General features: G+C 35.4%; 2 protein-coding genes across 3 annotated transcripts in view; one reads left to right on the forward strand and one right to left on the reverse strand.

Annotated features, from left to right (window-relative positions):
* Positions 1–21,869, forward strand: part of CCDC146 (coiled-coil domain containing 146) — a 63,821-nt gene that overhangs the window by 10,730 nt on the left and 31,222 nt on the right. For both annotated transcript variants that reach the window (XM_056507287.1, XM_056507296.1), the window contains exon 3: positions 17,322–17,404. In XM_056507287.1, the coding sequence (XP_056363262.1) occupies positions 17,322–17,404 (83 nt within the window). The remainder of the gene's footprint in view (positions 1–17,321; positions 17,405–21,869) is intronic.
* On the reverse strand, positions 644–7,009 carry FGL2 (fibrinogen like 2). Its single transcript, XM_056507331.1, has 2 exons — positions 6,253–7,009; positions 644–3,782 (listed from the first exon to the last, which is right to left on the reverse strand). The coding sequence occupies exons 1-2, from the start codon at positions 6,992–6,994 to the stop codon at positions 3,076–3,078; spliced, it is 1,449 nt and encodes a 482-aa protein (XP_056363306.1). The 5' UTR covers positions 6,995–7,009; the 3' UTR covers positions 644–3,075.

Genomic DNA, 21,869 nt, shown 5'->3' on the forward strand with positions numbered 1-21,869 from the left:
TGTTTAAGCAATACATAGAAAGCCAAGACATTTCAGTCTGCTTGGCTGATCTCATTGAACGGATGGGCTTGTGTCTTTATGTTTTGGAAAGAAGCCATAGGAGTTTTGCTAGTAAACCCACTGTTAGTGTTTTTTTCCACTGAAATTCACCATTTAAATGTTAGCAGGATTAAAATCACAAGTGTTTTCATATACTAATCAGTGTTACATAAATGTTTTCCATTGATTGAAAGCAATGTTTTGAATTATTGAGCCTTAGGCAGAGATCAAGGGCTTTTTCTTTGTATAAAAAATTGTATGATTGAATTTGGGGTGGTATTTGTATTCACATGCTTGATGACTCTTGTATGTGATCTGAAAGGTCAAAACATTGGTCTGTTTCTCCTCTTACATGTCAAAGATAGAGGTTGTGTAAACTCTTAATTGGGCAATTAATTTTTCCTCTTCCAAAATATGAATAGTTTCAAGAAAATATCTGAGATTTCAGCCCTTGGTATTATCTGGCAGCTGAAGGGCCATAAAACAGGTCTCTAAGGAACTATCATTACTAGCAATTACTCTCTTGGCATGTCACATATTCGTCTGTGTTGGTTGTCTGTCAGTGTTTTCTTACTGCTTCAATTCTTACCAAAAATCAATAAAATTTTTGTGAGAATTTTTTTATTGTCCTTATGTACATCTATGACAGTAGTCCAGCTTTAACAGTGGGACATTCTTATTTTATTACACCAAGAAAAAACAAGTAATATTTGCAACAAGTAGATGGAGTTACACTTTGTAAAACTAGTACACATTGACAGAGATTCAGCTACAACAGTTCCAGGCAGGTAATAATCAGATTTCTGTAACAGATTTCTGTAACAGATTTCTGTAACAGATTTCTGTTTTTTTGCTTTCTGTTTTTAAAGACATGAGACAAAGCTTTTTTTTGCAGGTGATTTTAGTCACATTTGCTTATTCTGTTAAAATTTCAGTGTTTTACAGTTTCCTTTAAACAAGATTTTAAAAGGACAGTTTCTCTTCTAACAACCTAGTAGTAAAAAGACATTTTCAAGTAGAAGCTTGTAGATACTGTAAGTCATACTTAACTAGTTATCTTATAATGCGTAGGAGCATTTCATGCAAAATGATTAAATATAATCATATGCAATTAGATGTTTGCTCTTTTAACCAATACTTCATCAGTTGCTTTTTTTTTGTTTTGTTTAGACAACTATTTTTTATCCCAAAATAAATATTCTATAGCTTCAAAACATATTCTCAAGCAAAGATGATACATCTTGCAATTAAAATTTTTAATTGCTCTTTAAAATTGAAATATAATAAACCAAATTACATTTGAATTATCCTTCAAAGTATTTATGTCTTTAAAATATATATTAATATTTTACAATTTAGCTATTGCCAGTGTTCTTCATTTGCATAACTTATAACCATAATAGTTTTGTTGTAATCTCAAATAAACAGTAGAGGTCATATTTATAAAGTATTAGGTCAGCTGTATACTTGTATTCTTTTTTTTATGTCTCTTTTAATCCAAAAAGCTATGCCAGCAATGACCACATTTTAACTGATAAAGAAACAGAGTCTTAGTGTAGTTTTTCACATCTCAGGATTGGTGTAAGCCAGAACCTCTTACTAAGATAAATTGCATCTCCACTCAGTGTTGCTCATTATCTTTGTAGAGACATGGTCTGTATATGTGCAGCCAAATTTGTGCTCACTATCTGTAATGTGAGATTTAATAACAGTATATCTAATTTGAAATTCCTGCACTATTTGACAATTTAATTTTTTAACTTGTTATATTTTAGAAAAAACAAATCTTTGATCGCATATGCTCTTTCTTGCTTAGAATTGACAGTAGGTATTTGTGTTTCTGTGGCCACAAAACATGTAGTCTAAAAATTGAGAGAACAGCCTTTTCTTACGTTACAAAACACTTTATAATTTTATTTTTTTTAGTTTTAGGGTCTAATAATATTTAGATTGAGAAGCATTTGAATGAGAGCTTGAGTCTCTACAAGAGCATATTTTTACCTAAAGGATTCAGGAAAAAGCAAAATGGCACTGGAAACGTTCTGTATGTATTTACAGGCTTAATACAAAGAATATGGATCCTTATTGATGTGTCTTCCTGCTACCTGTCTACCTGCCTAAATGTGCAATAAGCTTTATAATGGCTCCTTTCTCCTACAAGTGACAAAAGGACTTTGAGCTTGAATGGAGGAACCAAAAAGAGCAAGACTGTTGTTCTATACATGCTCTCTCCATGTGTAGAGGGTCACTTAGGGACATGGCTTAGTGTGGACTTGGCAGTTCTGTGTTAACAGTTGGAGTCAATGATCTTAAAGGTCTTTTCCAAACTAAATAATTCTATGATTGTATAATTATTTCCTCTGCTTTTATTCAATTCTTCCATCAACTTATTTGAAAAAGCTTTGACAAAAGGATAAAATTTGAGGAATCATATTCATTTTGTTTTTTTTTTTTGTTATGGCCCTTTTTTGTGTTTTTGGGCAAACCATGTGGCCATCTGTTTTCTAGTCCTTTAAAAATAATAATTTTTAGTACTTTTCCTAATTTACATTGATATTGCTATAGTATACCTTTGAAGTTGGGAAGGATAGATAATGGAAAAACACTGTTTTAGAGGGACTAGTTTTTTTCCCCAAGTGTTCAAAAATTTATGTTAGTTACACCCCTGAATTATTTTCAGGTTAAAATGTAGGTATTCATTCAGACACAACTTGTGGAAGACATTAGAAAAGTTTTAAATCATAAAATGTATATCACAGTCAGTAAAAGCACCAAAAGCAATGTTTAGAATATTTGCATAACAAAACCAAGACCTAACTGGTGTTAAGTTTTAGCAATAACTATTCAGGTATTTTGCTGGTTTTAATACATTATATGGGTCAAACGGTCTCTAGAAATATTATGTGGAAGCATGTTGTTTTGTCTAGAACAATCTTTTGCCAAACATAACTGAATACTTGATTTCTGAGTATAATACTGAGTAAGTATGATTTTGAGTGCAATCCAATGCAAACTAGTTATAAGAAATGTGTAGAATTACTGCACAAAACTTTTGGGTCTGATCATGATCTTTACTGATTTAAAGGGTTGCCTGTATCCAGTGGGAGTATCATCAGAAATACCATGCCACGTACCCCAGAATATGCCATCGCGAACACCTTTGTATTTCTTGTGGTAGTACTTGCCGTTGAGATTGGCTGACAGGCAGGCATCAAACCACCAACCAGAGCTGTAGTATGCCCCACAGTTCCCTGAGGGATACCTATCATTGTCCTTGTCTGGGGTTGTGAAGAACTTTTGGTCATGGTTGTAGTGCCGGCTGTAGTGGAGGGCATCTCCTGCCGTGCCGCTGTAGCCGTGGACGCTGAGGCGGTACTTGAGGTACTCATTAGCCACGTAGAAGTGCTCATACTTTGCATACTCTCTGATTCCATTGAAATCTTCGAGATCAATTCTCAGTTGCATTTCCTGGCTCCTTGTCAGGAGGTGAATTTTGTCATTGCCTAGCCAAAACTCCCTGCTGAGGTTCCCAAAGCCATGTTTGTAGTCATTCCAGGTTCTGTTGAAGTTAGTGCTGCCATCCTGACGCCGTTGCAGCACTGTCCAGCCGCCTCCGTTTGTTTGCATGTCACAGTAAACTTCAAAGCTCTCATTTCTGGAGTCAGGGCTAATCCTGTAGATTCCATTACTCCTTCTTCCTGCCATGTAATGGTCAGCACAGTCTCTCTGCATTATTTGTATAACTGGTGAAAGAATAGGTAGTATTAGAATAAACATAATTTCAGTTTAAAAATATAAATCAAATTTACCCAGACTGATATGGCATACAGAACTTGCATTGGAGAGACTTTTACATTGGAAATGGTGTTGCAGCAGTTTTAGCTCTAGCGCAAAATACGTTTTCCATCAGATTTACTTTTTAACAGATGTCACCTAGAATCTCTGCATCAGATAGCTACCCAAAAAAACCACCTAAACTACATTTTTTAATCAAAATGCCTAATAAAAGGGCATTTTGATTATTTACTTTCCTTTTTGTCCTTTTCTCTACTCTATCCTTTCATTATCTCATGTAAATTCAGCCTGATTTCTTCAGTCCCTATTTCTAATGCTTTGTGTTTACACACTTGCTGCTTTTTGTATTTAAATGTATAGCTTCACAACCTGCCAACAATTTAAAGCTCCATCTGGCAGTATGTCAGAGAAAGAACTTTGTTCATGTGGGAATGATGTTAACCTGGCTATTGTTAAGTAAACATTATTTGATAGAGAACATAACATCATTAGGAATGCTTTGTGTGTTAATGTTGACTGTACTTTAGGAAGCCGGAAAAAAGTAATAAAATTGTCACATCTGTTGTAGTAACTGCATGACTCCTGGAAAGATGAAGGTGATGGTGCTTTCCTGTGTATGTGGCATTGCTGGCTTTACAGAAAGGAAGAATCTTAGCATCTACTATTAATAGTTCCTTTTTCCCACCAATGGATGGTGTGTTTTAATCAGAAGAAAAATACCCCCAGGCTTTTTCCTCAGAGTGAAAATCCATTTTTGATCCACATCATTCAGTAATGTCATTCTGTTCAACAGCATGGTATTAGAATTCCATATTCTCAAGTGATATGGAGAGCTCTCAGAAGTTCTCAGTTAAGAATCAAAACCATAATGTTCATTTCTATTGCAGATTTGAATGTATGGGCGTGTTCATTTGCAAGTTCTGTTGCAATTTTTCCTAGAAAATTTAAACTAACTACTCCTTGAAAGGGAGGAGTGACCTCAGGCTGCAGCAGGGAGTAATAGTCAGGCCTTCGTGTTTGCTGGGAAACTGGACATTTATGAAACCACAAAGTAAAGGAGTCAAAGGCTTTAAAGGCAAATCTAAATCCACAACAAATTCCCGAACTTCGTGTAAAATCTTTGGTGGACTAAATTTCAGAGCATTTATTAACAGAGAATATACATTTCAAATAAAATACTTTTATAATCCAATTCAACTCCTATTTAAATATAGTTTTACTATTACTTTCAGGGGGTGCAGGAATAGTTCTTGAATAGGAAAAAGTTTTAGCTGTTTTCCTTGCTAGCTTTCATAATGAATATATTGCTGGTACAAATTCTTTTAGCATATTGCTGTAAAATATGAGGAGTGTCTACATGATCATGTGCCTTGAACACTTTCAAGAATTTCATCTGTACATACACTGTACGTTTGCAGATCCTTCTATTTTCGATATGTGTAGATAGAAGGACAATTTTATATTAATCTTGGATGCTAAGCAAGAGACTTAAAGATTGTAATGCAGCCTGCTCTTTTTCTATTTTGTCTCTTGAGAGCTTTATCTTCGTATGTTTGATATCTAAGAGTAGAATACACTGACAATCTTGGGAACATTTCTTGTTTTCAAGGATTCCCATATGTAATATAAAAACTTTGTGACTTTTGGAAAACCCTTCAGTCTTGCCTTAATGACAGCAAAGATTAGAAAGAGAGCATTGGTTCTATTCCTTTATTGGGAGAATTAAATGGTAAAAGAAAAATGTGTTTTTTCAGTGCTAAGACCTGTTTTCTGTTTTATACTGCTTATATATTTAGTGTTAAAATGGTGATACATGTTACCCAGTCAAGAAGTGGTATTAGTAAGCTTTTTTGAGCTGACCATTTCAAATGTTTGCTGCAATGATAAGAAAATTATTTTATTATCCATCTGTTAAAAACTGAGCATTTTGCTAGGTTCACTTGATGACTGATGATGTCTTGCACCCCTTTTCAGAGTTTCTGCAGTTTTGCAGTGAGAAAAAATAAAAAGGCAGTTTTCTAAGGCACATCTAGAGAAAATTTACCCCTTCTCATCCAAGGAGAAAATATATGTAGGTCACTGATGTTTAATGTCTCTAATGAAGGGTATTATGGTGTAAAATAAAGTTGATTTTTCATGTATATTTATTAAATTGCAAAACATTGTCCTTTAAAAATTAATGTTTTAAATCCCTTAATGAAGTCCAATTCTAGGAGGGACTGAACACCTGCAGCTCTCAGTAACCCTCTAGTGGCTGCTGAAACGTTTTACAGGAGTATAAATAAACACTAAAAGAGCAGATACTTGCAAAGCTAATTACACAGCTATTTGGGTAAAATATATTTTAAATTGTTTACCTAATACAAGTGAAAAGCATAGAAAGCTTATACAGGCAGTAAGAATTAACAGATTACATACCAGGTCTTGCTTGCATTGCTGGACACTTAGAAGAACATTTGTTATCCAGGTTGTTCACAGCAAATGTCAAATTTGCAACTTTGCTGTCAACATAATGTTCCACATTGTTCATATTTATGAGGCTCATCTTCTCTAAACGACCCTGCAGTGTCTGAATCTGGCTCTTTGCATTTTTTAGGCTAGTTGCCATTCTGTTAACTTTGCTTTGCAGTTCCTTTACTCTGTTATCTTGGCTTTCACTGTTTTCTGCAGTGTTAGGTAGCAGGAATTCCTTGCTTCTGTCCCTTTCTTGGTTGTCATCTGCTTGCAGCTTGCAATCTTGGCAGCATTTTTTCAGCTTGTTTACTGATTCTTTAAGGATCTGTACTTCTTTGAGAGTCTTCTCAAGCAGTTTGAATTCTTTGGGCATCTGGATGGTCATCGGAGGCAAATTTATCTGATAAGGACAATCCTCTCCTTCATCACATTTCCGATTAGTTTTGAGTTTTATGGCACAAGTCTCAGTAAGCTTTGCTTCTTTAGCATTCTCCTCCTCTTCTAAAATAACTGCAAAAACATTTGTTAAAGCAAGGAAAGTTGACTTCAGCAAGATTATGTAAATGAGGAGCTTCATCTTCACCGAGAAACTAGCAGTATGAGGAAGTATGCAGAAGTGGAACAACTTTATAAGGGCAGCTTGAAGCCTGTGAGTTATCAGACAGCCTACACTGTTCTCAGAAATGGGTGGGAGTGCTTGCATCATGAGTGATTAATAGCAGAGCAAAGTTAGGTAGTGCTTGCAAGAGTAGCACATTTCAGTGAGTATTTCTGACTCAGAGCTCGTGTATTTAAGCAAGATGATGAAATGGATGTGTCCTTGTAAATTATGCAGTTTAATTTCATTCCTTGTTGTACATGGATTTTCTCTTTTTTGGAAAAAAAGCAGATAGAGAAAGAGAAAACCAGCCCTTTTCCCAGTTTAAGGTTTATCACAGCAATAGCTTTACAACAGTCAGTCCCCTTTTCCCTAATTTCTTTTTTTAACTTAATAGATATATTCATATCAATTATTTAAAACCCAAACATGTTGAAAAATACATATAGTTTTGTTCCAAACATTTTTCAGAATAGAGTCAGAAATTCAGGGGATGAACAGCACTTTCTTCTTACTATTTCACCTAGCCCACCTTAAAATAATTATCTGAATATTCATAATCTCTATGGCACATCACAGTTAAAATTCACTATTATCTGATTTGAGTTGCTTCTTATTAAGCCTTTTTAAGTGAAGGGAAGTGAACTTAGGACAGTTTGCCCTTCGATGCATGAGATCCTACATTTTAGACTAATTGTACAGGAAACCCAAAGAAAATCCTAATGTTCTGATTAATGTCCCAGATTCTAAATCTAAAATGAGGCAGAGACCTAGGGAAGGAACTCTCTTCTGTTTGAAGTATTGCTCTTCTTGTTATTGTGCCTCATATCAACTTTCAGAGTTAATCATATACTTTGCGTGACTGATCGCTCCAAATGAAATGCTTCAGGTGACAATTGCCATTTTCCTTCTACAGCTACCTTTGCCACTCTCATGTGATGCCTCTGCAGTTTTAATGATCTATGTAATTTTCCTTGTACCTCAAAACAAGGCTATGTGGATATGTCTTTATACATTCATAGCTCAGTCAAGAGTCAACTTGCAGGAGTAAAGCGTATTTACACCAGTTATTGTTTAATTAGTACAGTCTGAACCATTTCTCTCCCTAAACCCTATTTAAAATTACTCATAACACAGATTAAACATTAAGCAGGCATTAGTCACACATGTAATCCACAAGTTCATGATCTCTGTAATGTTGCTAGCTTTTATACACACCACTTGCTTGTATTGATAGTACAGGAGGGAGGCTTGGTAAGAAAACCTAGTTGTCTAACCCCTGCAACAATTCCTTCAGATTCCTCCATAGCACAAAACTTTAGGCACTTTCCTGGGAGATGGGTTTTGAATGTATCTTTCTTGTATTCCAAATGAACATCCCAGAACCTGCATTATGCTTTTAGTTATGTGGCAAAACTGTATCTCCCCCTGTCAGATCATGATAGTTCTCCGGCAAGGAGGTGAAAGGCAACCCCTGCCATTCAGCTGTGAGATGCTGACATCACTTTTGTCTTGTTAAAAATGCATTAAAACTGAAATGTTTGTAAAAGATAAAATGTATTATTTTAATTTGCAAGTAAAATTTATTAATTTTTTATTTGATTAACAGGGTGCTAATTTTTCATTGTATCAGTCTAAAATCAGGTAATTCTGAAGCCTTGTTCTTGTGTATGGCTGCTACTGTCAAATGAAGGAAAGCTATACTAGCCTCTTTGGAGGGGCTTTAGAAATAGAATAGAATTCTTAAATCCTTGTTATTTGGGAAGCCACATTCCCCCCACACTCTTGTTTGTTCAGCTTACAATTAACTCTGCTATCTGCTTTGTGACTTTGAACTGGAAAAACTGTTCTCTATCTGTTCTCATCTGTAAAATGAGTAATAATTATTCTTGATAGACCACATTCTATGATTTGCCTTGAAATATTTAACTGTATAACAAATATTGTTTTAATTTGTGATTGCTGCGCTGCTTTGAAAGCCTAAACTATCTTTGGAATTTTGTTGCATCTAGAAGGGCAGAAATTTTTGCTCATACTGAATGTAAAAAGAAAGTTCAGACAGTAAGGTGAGAAACTTGAGCTTTTCTATGTCCAAGCCATCCATTCCTTAGTCCCATATATATCTTCCTTTTGGGGTATTTACTTCCTCCTTTGGATGAGCTTCAGTAATCTTGAGTTGTTTTATTGTCCTCCTGATTTCATTATTGGGCTGATGTTCTGCTGCTAAGCTGTCACCAGTCTGCTTCAAGTCCAGAAGATCAATTTCTGTGCCAGTCTGTGTGCTTCTCCTACCTGGACACTCTTGTCCTTCTCGGAATAAATGAAGCAAACTTTCAAATCTGAGTTTTTCAGCAAATAGGAAGGACTTAAGACTGAGTAGTCTTAAGCTGTGAGATGATGATGCAGTTTAACTAATGGCAGAAATTTGGGACCAGATTTAAATTAAGAGCTGCTCTTTGTTTATAAATAAAGTTTCTTCCCAGATGGGGTTTCTCTAGATCCAGACTGTTCTACATAATACTTAAAACCCCAAAAGCAAATCTTCATCTGTGAAAGGATCAAATTGAATAACAGCTGATGACTGTAACTAAGAATTTTCTGCTAAGGTCCTTGCTTTTTACTTAAAGCTAATTTTCTTTTAGTCTACTTTTTATGATTTTTTCCCCTGTGCACTGAAGACATATCTTTATCATAAAGACATCTTCCTAAAGATAAAGAAAATAACTGACAGCTCACGATACTCTGAAATTCTACTGAAGATTTTAATTCTGTTCACAGAACTACCTAGTGAGTACAAGTTTAAAGAAGTGATATATTGTTTTATCAGACTTGTCTAAGATTGTTTATCCAAAGTTTATCAAAACCAGCATGAACCATTTCCCATGAATTTTTAGAGTAAGGTTTTCTTTTTTTTCTGGCAGATAATGGAATGTAGGTCAAACAGAAAACAACAAAGTTATGACTGTAGACAGATGTTAATTTAACTAGTGACTATGGCAATTTAAAACACAACAGCTTGGCATCTGTTTGATTTCTGGCTTTGTTCTGGGAGTCAACATCTCCTGCAGAAAAATTGCTGCAAAATATCCAGATTTGTCTAAGAAGTTCAAATGATTGGTATGTACAAACCTGAAGTACATTCGGGTTCATTCATATGAACCATTTTGGTGGCAGAGATGGAACGTGTCAAGATTGAACTGCTGCAGTAATATTTCTGATGTTTTTTGTAGACTTCAGCAATTCTGTGATACATTTTGACTGAGAAAGAGAATTGCAAGTAATTAGATTAATTTTCAGGGTTTTCCACAATGTGGAATATATACCAAAAGTCCATACTAGAAACAAATTCTGATTTAGAATTCTTTCTGATTAACTGAATTGTTTTCTCTTTTAACTTAGTAGTTATTCTTCATGCAAACAGTCCTTATGTTGTCCACTGGATTGTGGGACTACCTATTCAACTTCCTCCTGTGCCTGTGAGAACACATCAGAACACAAAAAGAAAGGCAGTCCTATTCTATTTGATATTATAAATATTCTTATTCAGATACAGATTACATAGAACTAGTGGCTGCATGACTTTCCTACCTGTTTAAATTGTCCACTGCTTTATTTATAAATTCTGGCAGCAGACAGAAAGGCGCCACTGGCATAGAGCACATGTAAGCAGTGGATATGATATTTATATCAGCAACTGTAAATATAATACATGTTGTAAAATTCATGTGGTTAAATAAAATCACTTATTCTGTTAAGTTGAGGACCATATTTTTAAAGGAGAGCCACAAAACTATGTTCTTATTAATTCTATTTTTCCCATGACTTCTCATCTGACTTCTGATCTGCCTGCTCAAAATCTACAGTTAACTGCTGACTATTCCCTTCATCTGTAGCCGTAGAAGATACTGTAGTTAGTTCAATATATGAAGAGAATAAACCCAAATGCACTTTCACAGTGATGATAGACCAAATACAAAAGCCTCTCCCTCCTATGTATTTTCAGAAAAATTCCTTTCTGATTCCTGCAAACTTGCTCCAATAAAAGCAGCAAGTGTAAGACTGTGCTGGTTACTTACAATTCTGATTTTGGCTTCATAGCCAAACAAAATTTGATGACAGCAGGAAAGCTATGTCCTTCCTGAAATGCCTGTCTTATCAGTCTCCTATGCCCTCTTTTCTGAGCCATGCAAGACTCAATTGGCCAGCAGTATATTTTCACCCACTGTACCATCTTGATTGTGGCTGTGTTTATATTTTCCATGTAGAGGTTGATTTTTCCCATGACCTGGGCCACAAAATTACTGTTATGAACTATGCCTTGGGAAAGAATTTAGGATATTATTTTTCCTAGTCATTATTTGTTAGTTTTAGGAGGTTCTTCAGCAGTTTATTTTTCATTGAAGGATGGCTGGTTCATCCTCTGTAATTAAAAAAGTAAAATTGTAGAGGTTCAGTGTAAGGGAATACAGTGTATCTACTGTAAGTAAATGTATGTATGATTTCTGTATATGCCTTTTCTCCCACCTGACTTCATTTGTACAATAACCTCGTGGCTTCAAGTGTTGTTGTTTGTAACCTAAATTAAAAGTTTAGGAAACTCAGTGATGAATATTTTTCTACTTGAAAAGCTAATAAATTGGCTTTTTCCATGGACTTCCCATACTTATTCTAAAGTCTACATCCTGTAATGAATGTTTGTAATTCCAAGTGAGAGAGATGACACCTTATTTTTGAATTCCAATTGCAGTATCTATTTAAAACCCTCAGTGCATTTTTCTTTACTTTCTATCACCATAATCTTTCTGTAGAATAATGACTTAACCAAAGCATATCATTCTCTAAATATCTGCAGTATAGCTATTTCAGTGTTTTTTGATGTTTCCCAATCTCCAAAATGGAATGCAGAATTGCATACCAATAGCTACAATTTACTGCAAACTATGTGTCTGTAGTCTTAAGTTAGTGACTTTTGTCTTAATGTTTTAAAATACTTTGAAACTTTGTACTGAAGCCTGAAATATTAATGAGTAGGGAAATTGTAGGTAATTCTGGAAGTGTTAGTGTATGAATATTTGAGACATGTTGAAAAATACAAGATGGCTGAATAAAAAGTGCAAAGATTATTTTTTCTTGTGTTGTGTTTGGCTATTTTTTAAGATTGCCAAAGGGGCTGCAAACACAACCTTTTAATTTTTTTTGCTTAATTTTTGGATGCTTCATCTTGAAGTAGCCAGGATAATCTTCAGAATCAGTGAAAAGTTATAGTTTTGAACTTGCTCTGAGCGGTGGGCTGAACTTAAGGAGGAATCTTCAGTTCCCTTAGTGTATTATCATGGGTCCCAGAATCTGCTAAATAATTTGGAGATACCAGGCACAGGCAAGCCAAACACCTACAGATATCCCAGAACCTGTGATTCTGTGGAGACTGAACAGAAATGCAAGAATCAAAATTGACAGAGGACACATAGCTGACACCACAAATGGTTTCAAGCATCAACACTTTATTATTCCCCAGTACAACCTTTTATACCCTTCTCACATGCATAACACCTGTGTGCCCTTTTACTCTTTTGTGATTGGTCAAGACACATCAGCATTCCGTGCTTCTTTTTCCTTCAGTGCTGTTCACCTGTCTAACCCAGCTGCAATGTATCAGGGGCAGGATTGCCTGCAGCATTGTTTCTATTCTTTTACAATCCATTCTCCCACAAGTCAAAGCATGGGTCCGGTGTGCTTGTACGTGTTGCCCTGTTACGATGTTGAAACAACCCCTGAGAAGCTGGCGTTGCCTTCTCCCGCAGATAAGGCACACCTGAGCTGTGTGCTGTGTCCAAACTGTATGGCTTCATGAGGAATTTGACAGAGGAGGCAGAGCTCTCTAGTCAATGAGGAGAATTTACCCTTTCTCTTTGCTGAATGTTTAGGTTTTTAAAAATTATACGAAAGAGCTAAGAAAAGCTCTTCAAATAAACAGCACAGAAGGAAAATTCCAAACGTGACAGAACAGACTGGCCAGAGGAGCCATATGACAAGGGGCTAATACTATAATGAAATCCTGAGTGTATACAAGCTATAAAATATATTAATCCCATGATATTTTTCTCTAGTCTACTATTAGGAGGGAAAAGAGTTATTTGATGAGACATTTCAGATGTTTGAAATAGCAAGTGAACATAAAATGTATATTCTATGTGTTAAAATAACATTAAGTGTGGTCAAAATGTCTAGTTCCAGTTAAAAAGCCTACAACTTAGCATGGAGAAAGGGAAAGCGTTATTATTCCATTTGAGCTTAGAATACATTTCAGTTGTTTTGCAGTAAGTGCAAGCATAATTAGAAACACGTGTTAAAGACATAATTTCTCCAAAATGCAGAGATCCTAGGCACTGCTAAAATTGAGTTTTTCCTAAGAAGCTTCAAGTGCTTCACTCTAATTATGATTGTAAGTAATTGATATTAAGTGGTAATTTCTTGGTGGTGACTTTATCTTCTGTGCATATTTTTTGTGCTTTCTTGTCAAAAAACTGTGATGAGTTAGACCAATATTCAGATTCTATCATCTATTTATGCTTAAGATTTGGCTGAATTTTATTAATTTCTGGAGAGTCCCGGAAGAACTTTAAGAGCCTTGAAATTTGAAATGGGATATGTTCCTAGAATTTTTATTTATATCACATTTGAGTTAGAGAAAACTTTCAGATGAGTTCCTTGCTGCATTGTTTTGAGCTGACTGTCAGAAAGAATTGAACATAATCTGACAAAATGAAGACTGCCCACTGCACTTAATGTAGAGTGAGGAAGTGTTGATAAAGTTAGGGCCAGATTTCACTAGTTTTGCTCACATGGATGAGTACCTCATTTATCAGATGGGTCCTCTCCCTTTTGTGGTTTTAATTCCCATTCCTGTTTTGACGTATTCTCTTTATTACAAACATCTCTATCCTTCCAACCTTGGAGAAACTACTGTGGTCTTCGATCCAGGGGCTCGTGTGCCTGAAGTCAAGCTGGAAGGATATAAAAGAGGTCTCTCAGATAGTGTATAACCTCACATAGTGCTCACTTTTTCTTGGAATTTTCATCAGGAGATTTTGACAACAGGTCTGGTGGGGAATGATTGGTAGCAAGTGAATATGAACTTGTAGAGAGGAAAGTTTTTCAGGTGTACAGAACAGCTATTTGAGCATAAGTATGTTCTGTTTTTCTCATGGGCTCCAATATTTAAATTATTTCCTGCTAGAAAAAATATTAAGGATATGTCCTTCCATTTCACCTTTTCTACAAAATTTTCCTCCACATTTTTTATAATAGAACTGAATTATCTGGCACTTTACTACATGGCAATTTTCACTGATTGAAGAAAACAAATTCACTTTGGAACTTGGGTTTTGGATTTGGTTTTGCTTTGTTATGCTTTATTTTGTTTTGTTTTTCTGGTAGAAAAGCCAGATTTCAAATCACATAGCAATATAAAAAATTGTAACAAAGTCAGAAAATTGCAAGGGTAATTTAAGGGTAACTTAATGGGGTAAAATAAACATAACAGGAATCTTACATTAAAAGCAAAAGATTCAAGTAAATCCAGTAATAAGACACATCATTCTGTATTTTTAATGTAATTGCATTTATGGGAGTATGGGGAAACTGAAAGCAGAAAGTTGCCAGGCAACCATTCGTTAAAAGACAAATCTTCATCCAACTTTCCAGGAATTCTCCATTTAGATAACAAAAGTTTATTCTGGTTTATCTAGATGATCTGTCCATGTTGAGTGTGTTTGAAAATGTATGGGGTCCCAGTTCCTTATAAAATGAGAAAGAAAATCTGAGAAAAGCAATATACATTAAAGTACAACTGATGTGGAATGGGACTGGAAGACTCAACAAGTTAAGAATATTTGTCCAACTTTATTCCAGACTCCAGATCTGAGATCACCAGTATAATAAAATTACCTCAGTTCTTATAAGGTCATTATGTTTAATACATGACTGTCATTTATAAGCTCTTTTTTTTTCTCACTTCTCCATCTTCTCACTCGCCCTTTTACTTTTCAGTGTAGCAATGTAATTAGTTACACTGAAGAGACCTAAATTTCACTTAACCCAGGAGTGTGAGAGCTTCCGAGCAAATAAAATGAACTATGAGTACTTAAATACTGTTGGTTATTTTATCATTAATATGGGACACCCACCTTGAAAGAATTACATATCTTTATGTCAGAGGCATCATCTTTTCTCTGGTTTTATCATCACAATTAATACAATTTTTCTAGAGTAGGATCACATGTTTGCTCTCTTCTTCCACAAGCTATTTCTTCCCCTCAAACAGTTGCTTCTTTCCCCTTCTGCCCACCCAAGAATCTTGGAGAAAACAGTATACCAGGCTTTAATAACAAATCCTGGGACCAGGGTAGCCCAGTGCTGGCTCTTTGATGGCTCTCCCAATAATGCTCTGGTAATTGGAACTATCTGGTGATGAAACTTGCCCGGAGGTCTCACTGCCTTTGACATGCAGGTATGCCATCCATGCAGTCTAGCATGTGTAGTCCTCACTGCTACAACTCTTCACACTGCATAGGACCACCCTTCCAGAAATATAGCTCTTAGCTCTGACCTGAACTGGGAAATTAGGTGTGAAAACTGTAAAAAGTTTATGGACATAAAGAAGACACAACCTCCAGGACAAGCAAGTTTATTTCTGTTGAAACATTGTCAAACTTGGTGTAGATCTCCAGTGAGAACCTAAGCAGTAAAAAAAAATTGTAACTCGCAGATACAGATCAGAGGAATGTGGAGAAAGTACATTAGGGAGGTACCACACAAATAGGACAACTGTATCTTTATATGAGGCTGCAAAATAAATGGGTTCAGAAAGGGAAATGTTTTGTTTCTCACAGAAGACCTAGAGACAGTATTTTGGACTTAAGTGAACAGTATCTTTGATCATAGAGAATGCCAAAATAAATATTTGAAGGCTGCTTATCTTTAATCTCATGGAAACAAATGAAAGGCAGACCTTCTATTCTCAGGGTCTCAGAGAGCAAAGATTGTCTGTGCTACCATGAAATATTTTGAAACAGATCTTCAAAAATACTTAAACAATTATCAAGAAAATATATACTTCCTTTGACATATTGGCGTGTATTCTGCTTCTCATCCATAGGATTAGTTCTAAATGGTTTCTTCTGAATATTCTGACGGTTGAATTATAACTCCTGGGATTTTCTTGGTGCTGTAATAATTTCACTTCTTATTTCAGGAGATCTGCATAATCACATTTCTTGGCAGGGTCCCATAGAAGTTGCAGAGTTGACTTGCTGCCCCACAAGGCTACCCATGGACTTTTATAGAGGTGGATCAGCTTACATTTTTTAATTGGATTTAACCTGGTTCTCTGTACTTGTGACAAAAGGAGGGGAAAAAAGATTTTCTAAAGCAATACACTCAGCAGTAGTGTGGCCAGCAGGACCAGGGCAGTGATTGGCCTGCTGCACTCAGCAATGGTGAGACCACTCCTCAAATCCCATGTTCAGTTTGGAGCCCCTCACTACAAGGAGGACATTGAGGTGCTGGAGTGAGTCCAGAGAAGGGCAATGGAGCTGGGGAAAGGTCTGGAGCACAGGTCTGATGAGGAGTGACTGGGGGAGCTGGGGGTGTTCAGCCTGGAGAAAAGGAGACTCAGAGTAGAACATACTGTTCACTGCAACTATGTGAAGGGAGGTGTAGCCATGAGGTCAGTGTATTCTCCCAGGTAACAAGTGATAGAGCAGAAAGAAAACGGCCTCAAGTTGCACCAGGAGGGCTGTAGATTGGATATTAGGAAAAATTTCTTCACTGAAAGTGTGGTCAAACATTGGAACAGACTGCTCAATGAAGAGTTTGAGTCACTATCCCTGGGAGCTATTTAAATGACCTGTTTGATCTTGGTGTTTGCTGAAGATCTGCACAGGCATGTAAGGTAATATGTACTGTTGCCTGGGGATAATCCAGCTTTAGCCTAGCTCCTTTTTTTACAGCCCTACTGCCTGCAGAGACACTTGAAGCCTCAGTTTTGCCTGTGCAGGCCAGTGGGTTTATACCAAAACTAAACCAGTTAAGCAATGTGAAAAAGAGGTTACTTAGAGCCTGAGTTCAAAGTCAAGACAGAGTTATCATGAAATATTTATTAATTAAGATAGAGAAGAAATGGTACAGTGCAAGTATCACTGTAGTTGTGATAAAAACATTCTTTAGGTTCTTATATTTATGCTTTGAATAGTTATGTAAATAAACAAATTTTTTTCTGTTTTTTTTTCTGTTTATTGGATTTGGTTGTGTATTTACTTTGTTATGTTACCAAAGTCTATACTGAAATGCTGCCAATTACAGTTATAAAAAGTTGCAGCGGAATGAAAGTATTAGTGCTTAGGAGATTTCATAACTGTCTGTTTGCTTTCCATAGCTATTTTCTGCTGGAAAAATCACAGACACCAGAGTAGCTGAGCTGAAGGAGCAGTACATCCTGCTGCATGATGCTGTGATAAGGTATAATATTCCTTTTTAGACTTCCAGTAGCCAAAGCATTATTTTTCTAAAGTATTTTCTGCTCATGCTGAAGCCTAATTATCACTTAAGACTTTCTTTCAGTTATAATTCATAAAAAGGCAGCCAGAACACAAGGTTGAAAACCAGTATTATTTAACAGGCATTTTCAAGGTAATTTTGGATACTTAAATACTTGTTTGAAACACATCTTTTTTTCTAATACAAACATAATAATTTTGTGAGTGGATGTACAGACTGCAACAGACAATTTGCAAGTTTAAAATAATAAGTATTTTAAGATCCTGTAGCAAGAATTTTAATATATGAAAAGACTGACCTACTGAGCTGACATCATAGAGAGCAACTGAAGAAGCTAAAGGCTCATTTCTAAGAAGGAAAATGAAACTGCCACTCCTAAATAGGTGTGAATTTTACCCTCTGAAGGTAAATCTCTGACAGCCACATTAGACAGCACTGCTAATAGATTTCGATTAGAAGCATTGAAGTAAAATGAAATTTGGAAATTAGGTGTAGTAGTTGTGAGCCTGCCCTGCACCAGTACTTGCTGGAGAAGAGAGCAGAGATCATGGTCATAACTTGATGCCAGGCTTGGGCAGGGCATGCGTGAGTGGAAGGAGAGAGACAGAGAGGGACAAAGAGGACACAATACTACAGCTGTACCCAGTAACAGTGTGTCCCAGAGCACAGCAGTCCTACTGAAAACACTGCAATACTACATTTGTATTTATTAATAATAATTTTTGTATTATTTACAGCATACCTGTAATTATCAGTAAAAAATCAGCATAATGATATTCCTGTTACATTCTTGTAATACATACCATAATATCCGTAATATTAAAAATATTTTATCCCACTTTCACTGACAGTCCAAATTAAAAACTTAATGGCAATTCTGTCATTGAAGATAAAGCCCAATTTAAGTATTCTAAAACTAAATCAGGTTATATCTGCTTATTTGGATTATGCTGGGGTTTGCTGTGCCTCCTGGCAGTCTGAATAGCAGCAAGTGTGAAGTAATTTCATAAATAAATTCTGAAATATTAGTCTGTCTTGAGGATACCTGAGTCTTCTAGTTTTGTCTCAATAAAACGGGGAGTTGGTATATGGTTGTGACTCTATGAAACATCATCTGACTTTATTTCAGTTTACTGAGATAGATAGAAAATCTTTCTGGGAAGCAAAATTAAAAACAGTATTACTAAACCAGTTCAAGTTCCTAGAGAATACAAGACTTTTCTAACTGTTCACATCTAAACATATTTTATGGGGTTTGGATTCATTAATTAAGAAGGTCTACCACACTAATGTTCACTGAGCTGAAGCAGAAATCCAGTAGCTGCTAATTACTTGATTTTTAGCCAGTGTTGGTTTGAAAACAGTCTTTAATTGGAAAATATACAAACATATTCCTACATGTTTTATGTATTTATACAGTATTCTTTTATGTGGGACATTAATTTATGTAAAGGCAATCCCTTTGTCTGTATAGCAAGTGGAATAGGGCTGAGTGTAAACAGGACTCAGCTGTCTTTTCTGTCACACTTAAAACTAGCCTTAACAGAATGCACTGAAAGCGTGAAAATGTTAGATGGTAGATCACATCTCTCATTCTTTCTGTCATTCTCACAAGAGTATGAAATGGCCATACTTCTGTAAGAAAGTGGGCCAGAGAGCATGATGTCACATTCTGTGTTAGATGCAGTTGTGTCACAGCAGAACACCAATGTGTGAACAAGCACCAATTCCCACAGATAAATTTCTCGAAGTGCTAAAAGAAAGCCAGGGAAATCAATTACCAAAAATCAGTTATGATCTCCAGTATATTTTTTTTAAGGGAGTGGAATTCAGACACCAAAAGTGGGATTCAGTTGTCCATATCAGTATCAGTAGACATCAGCTCATCTGAACAAAGTACCAAGGGTCCCTTAGCAGTCAACAGAAATAGGGACCACACACTTCCTCCTTATTCAAACATCTGCAAGGCTCTGGTTTTCTCCATCAGCTATAAAGACTGTCCTGGTGATAAGTGCAGTATGTGTGTATATTCTCTTCTGCAAAGAACCTTTCACAGAATCAATACTGCTTTTTAATTGTTAGCTCTTCACCCTAATATGTGCAGTACAGTTCTGTGGGTCAAGAACTTATTTTTTCACATATTACAGTTGAATTCAATCCCTTTCCTAATTAATGCCCATCTGTCCTAGTATTGTTACAATGCCCTGTTAAGACAAATGACACAGGATGAGGTTTTCAGGCTGTGTATGTGTTTTTCTTTCCTTTATTAGCATATAAAAATCTCAAGGAGAAAGCCTTATACATCTTAAGCAGCACAGTTCCCTGCAACAGCTGTGCCAAAATATTGCAACTGATCTCTCTGATAGACAATACAGATTTGTCTAATATGATGAATGCAGCTTCTCTGTGTGCAGGTTGTTTCCAAGGCTATTGCCCGTGTACACAGAGCTGTAAGTGTATAGTGCAGTCCTCTGTTTAGTAGCAAATTTATTTCTTGCTCTCAGTTTGGCACAATTTAGAATTTGGCATTCTAAAAGCTGAAAGATGTCACTTGGCAGATAACATCTTTGATATTTTTCTTCAAAGTCTTAAGTGCTTTTGAATTTATGTTCACTGAGAGCAAGCTGTCATCCCATTGTGGTGCTGTCTCACTCATCCACTTTGTTGTAAGGCTGCATGTAAAGCTGGAGTGTCTGACTTTGTACATGGCCCCTGAAAACCCTTTTAGTCACTCAGTTATGTGGCCTAGTTGTAGATTTACATTATCTCAATTTAGGAACTTAATATGAATGTTCTGATAACCCAGACTGGAAGATACTCAGATAATAATGAAGATTCATTAGCTGATTTGGAATCTATTTTCTTAAGCCTCTGCTAAATTGCTAATTATTTCACAAATTCAAAAGCTGCCATATCAGACTGCACAAACTTACTTTTGCAGTCATGTGATTCTATATGTGTACATTATATGTGTACACATATATGTGTACATTGTGTAGATGTGCAGTATTTCTTCGTTGTCTTAAATTTAAATCAATATGAAAAATAGTGTTGGCATCTCTAGGAGCAAAATTGAGATTCAACACTCAATTCTTATTTCTATTTTTTTTATTATCTTGGAAAAAATCAATACTAAAAATTTTGTTTTTATAAATTCACTTATGTGTGTTTTTGTAACTATGTAAAATGTATATGTTATGAAAGAATTGTGTTTGATATTATGTGTATTACTACAACCAATTATATTTTCTCCCACAGCTGCATATATTCTGTCATATTTAAATATTTAAATAACATATAGAATCCAGTGTTAATAAGTCAGTTTATTTTTCATTTAATTTATATGTGTAAACATATGAAATTATTTGTTCATGATGAAGAAGCACTGTTTTCTGTTGAAGTCTGTGGTTTTCTTATTTTCTGGTTTAGAAAGAGGAAGTGATTATCTAGGGAGAAATGTTGCATGAATCAAAACTTTTTCCGCTATATTATTTCAGCTATGTTTGTGCAGTATAGTCAGTTTTATATTTTGTATTTTTATCATCATTTTACCATCTGTATTCTTTAGTGTGATATGTAATTTTGTTTTTCTGTTTAAGTCATAAATATCAAATTTGAGCCAAAATTTATGTCTAGAGTTTCTCAATATGCAAAATTCTAAGTTATGTTTTTAAAAAATATCATTGCACTGTATTTGTAATTGCTAAAAGGAAAGTGGTAGAGTTCTTTATTCTTCTACATAATTTGTGACTAATTTTAGTAGACCATTATAGAAAATCATAATGCAGTAATATTGAGGAGGCATACACAGTATTTCTACAGAATAAAGCATAGGTTTATGTGTGGTGTATTGTATATGAATTTTCATACTGTTGTTCCCTTTAAGAATTTTCCATAATAATCAATGTATTTTACTAGCAGCCTTAAGGATAGTTTTCATCTGTCACCACACAGGTTCCTAAGTTATGAATTTTATGAATATTATGAATACCAGTCTCCAAACACTGACAGGAGTTTGCTGTTTCTGTGGAGCTAGTCTGGTGATACAAGTCAAATCAGATTGTTGATCATTGATCTACAGTCCCTAGAATAAGCTTCCACAGATGTCCACAAACTTAATTTCAGCTTGTGTATCATTACACGAATTATTTCAGGACTTGATAGCACTACAGCAGAAGCAAGATGTAATTAATCACTGGGTGATAAGTCCCAGTGTTTATTAAGAGGTTTAAGTTGTCATATAGGCCAGACTGGACCTTGTCCTGGTGAATACTTCACTTTTATAACTATGAACACTGAATCAGATCTAGTCTTTGGCACTTTTAGGATAAAATATATTCTCTGTCTCTTCATTCTTGTCTAGGAAGTGTTAGATAAATAAATTAGACAAATAACAGTCTGTCATCTGGTTAAAATTAGACAAGAT

Source organism: Oenanthe melanoleuca, chromosome 1A (genome assembly GCF_029582105.1).
Source record: "Oenanthe melanoleuca isolate GR-GAL-2019-014 chromosome 1A, OMel1.0, whole genome shotgun sequence".
Lineage (NCBI taxonomy): Eukaryota > Metazoa > Chordata > Aves > Passeriformes > Muscicapidae > Oenanthe > Oenanthe melanoleuca.

Coding starts and splice junctions, on each gene's coding strand:
- FGL2 (XM_056507331.1), bottom strand. CDS start 6,994: ATGATGCAAGCACTCCCACCCATTTCTGAGAACAGTGTAGGCTGTCTG. Junction 3,783..6,252: donor AGCAATGCAAGCAAGACCTG/GTATGTAATCTG, acceptor TTCTTTCACCAG/TTATACAAATAATGCAGAGA.